The sequence below is a fragment of the Odontomachus brunneus genome, unplaced genomic scaffold (genome assembly GCF_010583005.1).
Source record: "Odontomachus brunneus isolate Ranch 3 - 2012 unplaced genomic scaffold, Obru_v1 Obru_scaffold_213, whole genome shotgun sequence".
Lineage (NCBI taxonomy): Eukaryota > Metazoa > Arthropoda > Insecta > Hymenoptera > Formicidae > Odontomachus > Odontomachus brunneus.
Genome location: NW_022639663.1, coordinates 453,832 through 464,366, shown reverse-complemented (window position 1 = coordinate 464,366; position 10,535 = coordinate 453,832). Strand labels below are relative to the sequence as shown.

General features: G+C 38.5%; 1 protein-coding gene across 1 annotated transcript in view; it reads right to left on the bottom strand.

Moving 5' to 3' along the window:
• Nucleotides 1–7,270: 7,270 nt before the first annotated feature.
• The window catches only part of LOC116852300, a 7,938-nt gene continuing 4,673 nt past the window's right edge, over nucleotides 7,271–10,535 (bottom strand). Inside the window, exons 2-3 of the mRNA XM_032832503.1 lie at nucleotides 9,438–9,719; nucleotides 7,271–7,817 (exon numbers count right to left, since the gene is read on the bottom strand). Coding sequence (XP_032688394.1) covers nucleotides 7,369–7,817; nucleotides 9,438–9,719 — 731 coding nt within the window. The 3' untranslated portion in view covers nucleotides 7,271–7,368. The remainder of the gene's footprint in view (nucleotides 7,818–9,437; nucleotides 9,720–10,535) is intronic.

Sequence of the window (10,535 nt, the reverse complement as noted above, 5' to 3'; positions counted from 1 at the left end):
CGAATGGAAGGAGAAACCTTCATTTCCTGATCTGCTGGTGGCAACGATCTCGAACGGTTTCGGACGCAAGCAATTGCATCATCGCGCAAACACTGCTCGCATGCGCGTAATTGCTGCGTTATTTCCGCGGTACATTGTATATTAGTTAATAACGAGTCACGTGAACCAAGCTATACACAGAGAAATTACCCGATAAAAAATTAACAAACAGATATTTTCGATCAAAATACCGACAAATTTTTATATCTAATTACATTTAATGAAATACTTGCGATTATAATGGCATTTTATCAGATAAAAATTATGAACCGATATTTCTCATCGGAGGGATTGGATATAAAAGTTCATCGGTATTTTGATCAGAAATATTTTTTTCTTAATTTCTTATCAAATAATTTCTCTTAGTGTAAAATAGGACATCTTTTATCGAAGCTAGTCGGTAACTTGCGATATATTTAATTGCCACAACCTAGCTCAGTCTTCTGACCCATTGTGTAGTTTTAGACGTGTCGAATACTAACGTCTACTGCACCCAATAAACATTGAGAAGGAATATTCTGTTCTTTCGAAACTCAGAAGCGCTCTTTAGTTACGTTTAAAGGCTCGTTTATAATACACGGAATAAGTTCGGCGTAAGTTGAAGTAGCAAGTAAAAGTTAACTAGCAAGTTATTAAGTGAGAGAAGTACGTTCGGTGTGAAGAAGATGTAAAATATATCTTCATAAGAGAAATAAATTCTTTTTATTTCTCTTACTCCAACACATCTCTCCCGACTAGAACTCTATCCCACGGTTCTAATTAGGTTAATCTTAATCAGTTATTCGGTTTATACAAGATAATTTTATCGGGTCATAATAAGTCATGTAATGTAACATGGCAATCAGAACCTTATCAGTAGTAATACATGGATAGAATATTATAGTGTTTTTCTATATATAAGCTCTTCAATTTTACTAAATACTTTAGTGCTTTAGGAATAGATTATCAGTATGGTCTATTTTTTCGCTAAAGAACATAGAAAGTGTTTTAATAGTACATTTTAGTTCCTAAAATATAAATAGTACATATGAAATGAAAAGATAGAATGAATTACTGCAGAATGTCGATATATTCCTCAGTACAAAATCCTATAATAATTTTTGCTATAAAATTCTTTCCATGTAAGGATTATTCATAATAAGAGTCAAACAACAGATTATCTTATACAGATCAGATTACAATTAATTGGAATCAACCCGATAATTACTCCTATCAAATTTCGAGCCCTACCAAAGTCGAGTAGTTCAAAGTATTTGTGGAGAATCCTCCGATTTCGAAAATTACGATTCACTCACGACGGAAACATTTGTGAAACGCATTAGTAGACGTCGGCGTTCGGCAGGTTTGAGTTTACGCAAGGTCTCAGTCATAAGGCTGAGCTAGGCTATGCCAATTAAATTGGACTGCAACTTGTCGATTCGCTTTGATGAGAGCTTTGTCTTCACTGTTGCAAGTAGGATAATCAAGGGGAACAAAGGGATCGGCAAGGCAGTGCAGAGACGCCTCATCGGCGTCAGTGGCGTCTCGATGTAAATGAAAGCGATGGTAGCTACGTTTATCGGGGATACGCGCGGGCCCCGAATTAGCATAAAATCCATAGCTTCGGCTTTGGTTCGGCATTTCTCTGCTTTCGCGCCGTTGCGTCTGGATCGAACATTGTTGTATTTATTTCTGGTTCGCGGGTAAACGGTGAAACGTTTCAACCTCGTCATTTCTGACTCGCAACGGGCAGCGATCGCTCGCGATCGGGAGCGTCATATTATCGGATGTAAAACAAAGCGGGAAAGTAGCAGTCGTTCTTAAGTAATACGCCGCATCGGAACTATCCGTGATCAAGGAAGGAAGGAAGGAAGTAAGAGGCAGCAACTCGGCGCAAGAATAATATTTGGATTCTAAACTCGACGCATTTGTTCCGATAATGCCCAGGTATCTAGGCCAGGTAAAGATATTTATAACGCAAACGTACATACGCGTATAGCGAAATGACGCGCCACGCTGACGCGTTTCGAGGCCTGAAATTGATGTTATGACGGTCAATTGGCGCAGATAGCCGCGGCGCGCCGGCAAATATTCGGGTTTTTGGCGCATCCGGCCATACGATTTTCCCTGTAACGCTGCACCGGCCAGCTGGCCGGCCTCTTTTCCCCCGCCGCGCTATTTCCATGTATGAATATGTGCATTTTTCCCGGGCGCGCATGTTTCGTTTCATACACGACCGTCCGCGCGCGCGCCGTTGTTTTCAATGCCCGGCCGACAAATCGCGTCCGATGGCTCACTGTTTACGAATAAAAAATCAAGCCAATTTGAGGCAAACCGTGGTTTTACACGCGGATGAAAACCCGCGAGCTTTTCAGCGACGGTGCCGCCGAGCATTATAAAGGCAGCTGGCCAATAGTAGTTATATCTGTAATGATATCGTGCCTGCAAAGCACAAACGACCCAGCGCGTTAATTACTTTTTCCAATGAGCTGTGCGGGCTGGCTCGATATTATCTGTGCTCAAATGACATTATTTATCATGCATGCTATTAACACATATAAAGACGCACTAATACACCTCGATACCTTATGATACGTTGACGCGAAGTAAATCTACGTTGGTCGATCTTTTTTCTCCTACTACATTGAGAGGAAAAATATCTGAGAAGATTAAAAAATATTTATTCGGTGAATACTAATAACATATTTAATAACAAGAAATAAAATATAGCAATAAGTAAATTCAATAATTATAACTTATAATTATTTGTAATTTAATAATTATTTACTTAAATATAAATTATTTTATTTAAATAGAATAAACAGTTGCTTTTGCGAAGAGCTAAGATTTCAAAGAAATGTACACGGAAGAAACAGTAGAGTGTTGACTCACACGTGTGCCTGGCCAGCATTTCAATGTTGTATCTGATTAGCCAGATTTATGTGTGCATCAATCGTACCATTATTTCTACGTATGTCTTACTTGAAAAATAATTTATATTAAAGTATAAGCGTGTTATCAATACTCTGATCTAACCGAATAAATAGTTTTCATTTCTTGTGAGTATCTTTTTTCTCTTAGTGTATCGCCAAGCGCTCGCTCTCTCTCTCTCTCTCTCTCTCTCTCTCTCTCTCTCTCTCTCTCTGCAAAGTCACGTTGAATCTTTAAATTCTATGCCTATATTTGCTAATGAACTAAATGACGTGTTATTTAGTTTATTGCCGTAGAACAGCAAATTAATAAGCGGTGTCTCCGACAATTGAAACCTTGTTTAGACTTAGGTTTGCGGTTGTACGTAAATTAGAAACTACGGACGCGCGTAATGTTAAAATACGACCGACCAGAATGCAGTCTGCAAACGCACGTGGAGGATAGAACCGGTTTATAGCTGACGTTATGTAACGGGCATTCAGATTGCACGAAAGTATCATGATTCTTGGCGATCGGTGGCGAGTTATGTAAGCCCCCAGCGCGGCGATTTGTTTCCCCTAATCCCATGCCGCGCTACATTTTGTCTTGCGAAACGCGCAACAGGAGAAATGCAAGCGTTAGCGCGCTGTTTAACTGCTTTCGTTTTCGTCTGCTTCCCATTTTTCTCACTACGTTCCGCGCGTTACGTCTCAATTTCTCATTTATACAGTCTGCACGCACGCGCGCGCGAAGAGAATCGCTTTTCGGGATACGCGCGCGATCATCGATCTTCCCCGTGTCCAATAAATCGAAATAAACGATTACCAAGCGATCGCATCTTGACGAATGATATTATATGTCGGAAGTAAGGGAAATCGCGGTCCTTTATACATTTATGTATTACAACGCGCGACGAGTTCCTTTGGCGGCAAAGACGCGGCGGTTCTTCCATGCGGACGCGCGTCGATGAATAAAACAGCATCACTTCTCTCTCTCCCCTCCTCTTTCTCTTTATCTCTCTCTCTCTTTATCTATCTATCCACCTCTTCTCTCTCTCTCTCTCTCTCTCTCTCTCTCTCTCTCTGTGTGTGTGTGTCTCAGGCTAGGCTTCGCTCTCGCTTGACCCACTCAGATTTTTTGTATAGTTCGACTTGGACTCGCTCTCCACTGGACACGTTTTCCGCAGATTTCTCTGCAATATTTCCGTACGACTGCATTTTATAATAGCGAAAATGATAAAGCTGCGCGCAAAGCGCATCGTTCACTTCGTTCCGTACACACGTACCGCAAAAATTGAATTGCGCACCGTCACGCGAGCATGATAGGGCACGCAGACTACGTCGGCTCTCAGCCAATGCGTTGCTTAACCATTCGATTAGAGTAACGTAGATTAATCCGCGAGATTGTCGAATAAATGAACGGGCTTATCTTCGTCGTAATTGTCAATCACGAAATGTTCATGTTCGCTCTGTAAAGTACAATCATTGTGTTCTCCACTGAAACGCTGTACTTATAACTAGTAGCTTACTTATAAGTATAGCATTGCAATCAGTAAAATCTCCCTGAAAGAATTAGTTGGTAGCGGCTGTTATTATTGACGCAAACATAGACAGTGTCATTGCACGCAAATCGCACGGAAACCGGCAATTCCATCACCAGAAACGCAAAAAGTTAGATTTGACACAGCGTATAACAAATTTGTAGCGTACAGATTTTACAGCGAAATTTTTTCTCTCTGCTGGTCAAAATCAGTGAAATATACACTGGAAAAAGAATTTTTTGTCGAAACGAAAATTTAGTACACGGGATCAAAATTTGATTAAGATGGCATCAACCAAATATTTGATAATTGCAACCAGAAAATTTGATTATTGCTTGTGTGTTTTGCTTTCTCACTAATACATCTTACTTGCCAACTCTAAATGGTATGTACCAAATATTTTAGTTCCAGATACAAAAAATTTTTCCAATGTAAGAGGAAACGTGAAAATAGAGGAAGCATGAATAAAGTGTGAAAATCAATGAATATTCACTATCAATAAAATACTATTTTTACTGATTTAACCATTTTTATTCATCTTAAAAGATACATGTCGCAATAAATATCAGTTTTTATTATTCAACTCGGACAAAATTTGTGAAAATCAATGTGTCACATCTTATTAAGGCTCCTTGTATCTCGACCATATTAGATTTATGACGTCAGAAGCGAGGAATCACATGCTGACGAAATCACATGCTGCCATTTTTAAATAAAGATAAGTATGGACGAAAGAGACTGCATTTGAGATTACTTGAGCACACTTGTTTGTCTAACGTCACAAATTCAACATGGAACACAAGAAACCTTAACACTATATAATAGTCTGCAGAAGAACGAATTGTAAATTGGAAGAAATTTTATCGTTGGAATTAGAGAGAATCGACGCGTTATTGGTCGGCAATTTTAATAATAAGGGATAATTGTCGTTTCGCATATCTTAACGTTTTCAAGAGTCCCGAGCGCCGGATGTTTCCTTCGAGTGTTCAGCGTCGTTTGTGCTTGCCTCACAGTTGCGCTAAACACAGAATATGGCATACACGAGCGCATTGTTTTTCCTTTAGCCAGGCAAATAACCGTTAAGAGGGACCGTTTGTGATAGCGTACGAAACACACGGAATCGCGCTATTACGCAAGAGTGAGATTAAAATTTGAATTGTTACGGGCACAAATTTCTACGATGTGGCGCATCCTAAGTGGCCGGATATTTCTAAACGGTAATATCGCAGTTTATAGCGCTGATACAGATTATCGTGCGCGCTGTTATTAAACGGCCGTACTCGTAGCGTCCATGTTAATCCGGTAATAGAAACTACAATACCGTTGTGTCGACGAGACCCTCGCAATTTACGCAATTACTAATTTCATTAAATAAGACGGAGAGTACGCGGTATTACGGACAATATAGATTGTTTCTGTCGTCCGAGAGATACATTATTTTACAAATTACCGCGGCACTGTAACATTAATTTATTACGGACTTTTTAATTAGAGAGAGAGAGAGAGAGAGAGAGAGAGAGAGAGAGAGAGAGAGAGAGAGAATAATATTCTACAATGTGTGATACACAAAATTTAACGTTCAAATAAAACCATCTCGTCCAGTATAAATAAAGTTGATGGGGATTAATTAGTCTTTCAGCTGCACTCTCTAAATTTCTTAGAATCTCACTCAGAATGTGCGAAAAGCATATTTTCATTCAAGATTGTGAAATACTGCCATTCGAGATTGCAAGAGTAAATATTTCTCTCAAGTTTTGAGGTGGTTGCTCCTGATTCAATATGAGTGAATGTTTAAATCAATAGAGTGAATATGTTTCATGTGACACTTATAGCGTTTGACTGAGGCAGGTGTTTGGATCGCTCCGGGAGCGATTAGTGACTCGAACATGCAGCTTTGTGATTGGTAGAACCTTGTAACGTCATTAATCGCTCCCGGAGCGATTCAGACACTCGCTTCAGTCGAAAACGCTATTGGTTTCACACAATAACAGTTCTTTTTTTGCCGATGCACTTCAGAACGTAACCAATGGTCCAACTTAACTTCGGGGAATTAATCAACAAGCAAGTTTTCTCATTGGACTATTGACTACGTTTCGAAATGCATCAGAAAAGAAGTGTTCAAGTTCTATCGTAACAAAATATACATCAGATTCACTTTTCAATTTTTCTTCAATTTCCAATGGAAGTATTTACTTGACAATTTGGAGTGGAGAATTCGCGTATTATTATTGTAACAAAAACTGATAAACATATATTCTGGTTTAAAATAAGATTATTTTCCGCATATATTTATATCCGATAAAAACTCGTTAAAATAGTCATTTGACAACTACGTATCTTACAATATTGTGATTTTTATGGTTCTTCAATGAATTTATTAATGAAAATGTCGCGCATTATATTCATGGGAAGTCGAATCAAATTAAAACGAAAGTCAAATTAACTGGTCGCTGACTTCTCGCCGTGAAACTTCTCGATTGGTGACATCAGAGGCGAGAAAGTATACGAAAAGAATTCTTGCACAATACGTTGAAATAAAAGAAGAAACCTATAAAATGCCGCTTGCAATCGATCGGGCATATTCTGTAAAATAGTCCGAACGCTTTCCTTTCGCTCTAATAATCAATAAATTACCATAAAATTAATGCGACACGCAACCTACTTTTTTAGTTTTAACTATCTTTTCTCATAATTTTGTCACATTAATTTTACAGTTATTCATCGATTGTTAGAACAAGAATAAAATATTGGAATTATTTTACACATCTGTTCGATTGTCATTTTATGAACGCATTTTTTTATTTTTATATACTTTGCAAAGCTATTTAACGTGTATTTTCTCACTGCTGATGTTATAAATCAAGATAGAAGGAAGTCATAGGTGTCTTATACATTCTAACTTACATGTCACTGTACATTAATACGATTAAAATCAATGAAATGTAAATATGACGAGCATTGGCGAAACTGCCCCCAGTGGATCTCGTGATAGTTCTGATAACCGTATCTAATAGACCTTTCGTTTTCGCGACTTTCGGTTCGCTCGCGTCGCCCATCAGCGTTATATCGAAGTCCGGATTGTAGACGCACCGTTTCACCTCTGAACTGTAGACGTAACCAAGTCGACAGATACAAGTGTAACTACCGAGCAGGTTATGGCAACTCTCGCCTGCGTCCAGTGTGCAATTGTGCGTACCGCGAGTGCACTCGTTCACGTCTACGCACAGGCCGAATCTGGAGGACCACTCGTGACCGCGCTGGTGGCATTCACAGCTCACGTTTATCCGATTTAACCTCAGCGCCTCGAAGTCGCGATTCTCGTCGCGATTCAGCGTGCACTTCCGATGCGCTGCGAACAATTAGAAGTGAATAAAGCTAGAATCATATGATACACGGTTTTATCCCAGATAGAAATTTAACAAGGATTAAAAAGAGTCTAGACAGTTTTTCCTATTTCTATTAAGAACCTATAAAAACAAGTTCACTTAAACCACATCCAAAGATGTAATATTCGCGTACAAATTAGCGCCTAGACATGTAAATCTGATTAGGTCCTATCTTAGTATATCTAACTATACTTTAACTGGAATGTCGAATTATTTTAAAATATTTGTTTAAGGTGTAACAAATTTAATCTTTCTTAGCGTGCCTATTACAATCTCTTTTTTATTACAATTTTATTACAATACTTATTACAGTTTCTTTTATTATATATAATACTTATAATATTATTATTATCAATATCGAACATCTTTTCTTTCTTTTTCTTTGAGGTTAATTCATCCATTTATATTTTTTACTCAAAATTACAAAAAATTTTGTAATACTAAAATTCATACTTAATTATTTACTTAAAATGTAGTAACACTCATCAAAATATTTACCTTATAATTAGTAATCATTAATGAATAATCGTTGCTTTACTAAAACCATTTCAGAAATTGACTAACTTATCCGAGCTTTATTAGCACAAGCCTCATTTTGGACATCCACGATAGAACCAATTCATGATCTATTCGTAAAATTTCATTCAGGATTTATTTATTTAGCATATCTGGACAATATAAAAGTATGCCTATTTTTGGATCATCCATGTCGACATCATTCGTAGCCGACATTCATGTCGGCATAAATTCATAGCCTATTTATGAAATTCTATTCAAAATTTAGCTATATCTGAGCTCTATGAAGCCATGACTATTTTGAGGCATCCTTAGTTAGAATCACTACATACTTAGGGCTCGTCCCAATTAACTTCTACTCGGGTCTTCTTATATGTATATATACTGACGAACATCTCAGTTTACTGCATAGATCTTCCAATGCACGATAACAATTCATGCAATGTGAACTTGCCGATTAGCAGCATGCATATAAGAAGGCAATGAAATCGTGCATCATGTGGTTCTATTTTATAATCTCGCATATAATTGCACGAAATGTAAACAAACATGCAAAACACAGCCTTTAGAAAGTAAGTTCTGCCAAGTAATGCAGAAGTATGTAGTATGCAAAACTAATATCCCGCTCTAGACGCACTCGTGCACTTCATCGAATTATGATTCGCGATTGCTCGATCTGGATTTACTCATGTGAGTTTTAACTAAATGCACGATGTATCGTCGCCGCGCGGCCAATATTCATTATGAACATGATAAATGATTAGTCCGCGTTTATACAGTTGCTCGTACGAGCGACTGATTGTTATTTATTTTGCGAATGTATCGGGTGTATGAGTGATATCTAAAAAAAAAATATGCGGTGGGAGCATATCGCCGCCTGTTATTGTGAGCGCGAAATAGCAGGCGCATCACGGCGGCACTACGGCGCTTTTATCGATGTAACAATAAAGGGGCAACGAGTACGACGGTAGTGCGCGTTACGTGAAAATTAAGTCGGGCACCGTGCTAGGAAATATAAATAAGCCGCTCGCGCGCGCGACAGGTATCTGTAATGGTTGTCTACACACCTGGGCGATTCTCAGCGTAGCAAGGATTGCGTCGCGACTGAAAACAGTCTTTCATGTACCGGATGTGCTTCATAGGGCAACAATGGTCCGGACAGAAACTGTACAGGGCGCAGGCGTACGGTTTCGTGTCGTCCGCCCGTGGATCCTTGTTATGAACACCGTATTCATCCAGGCAGTTGGCGTGATTGTCGCAGGGCTCGCCGAAGACGGCTAAGTCCGCGACGCCTTGCATCGTGTACCAGCACATGTAGTAGCTGACACTGGTGCGCCATTGGAAGCGTTCTGAAATTGTGTACAATCACGATTTTCTCTCACGCGCCTCGTGCAATAGAGGAGACCGGGACTAGATGCCCTACTACTACTATTTTAGAATTTCGAAGTTACATCTACTCAGATAGCTAATTGTTGTGACTGATTATATAAACATGATGAACGTAACTTTCTTCTGTGTATTAATGGCCGCCATAACCGTATAATTTGTAATAACCAAAATAACGAACACGTAGCAACGTGGCCATTTTGTCCTCGTATCGAGTTTAGTTGCCGAATAGCGCGGAGTAAGAAGACCACATATAAGATACGTATCTTGATTAGTTTCGGAGTCTTCGCGGGAGCTCTCCACAGTACTCCTGCCTGTCTTTAAATATAGGCCAATTTTGCCTCGTTCGTTCATATGCTCTATTTCAATCATTTTATAAATAAAAATTACATTTATTACCAGAAACAGTGTATCATATATTTGCAAGAAATTTCATTCTAGCTAGTAACACATCGCTTAATTTTATTCAGTCACGATGAAAAATATTAATACAAAATTTCAAGAGGCTCGAAGATTTACTTTACTATTACCAAATCAGTTTTTTTTATTTCTTAACTCTTATATTATTCCGATTTTAATGAAACTCAGAGAAAAATATTTGTTCTAAAAGGACCATTTCACGATTTTGTACCGACTATTTCTCTCAAGATAAATACTACAATAAAAATACGTGAGTAACATATCCCTGGGGTTATATAGCTCCGGTCTTCTCTATCTATGATACTCTCCTCTCTCTCTCTCTCTCTCTCTCTCTCTCTCTCTCTCTATATATATATATA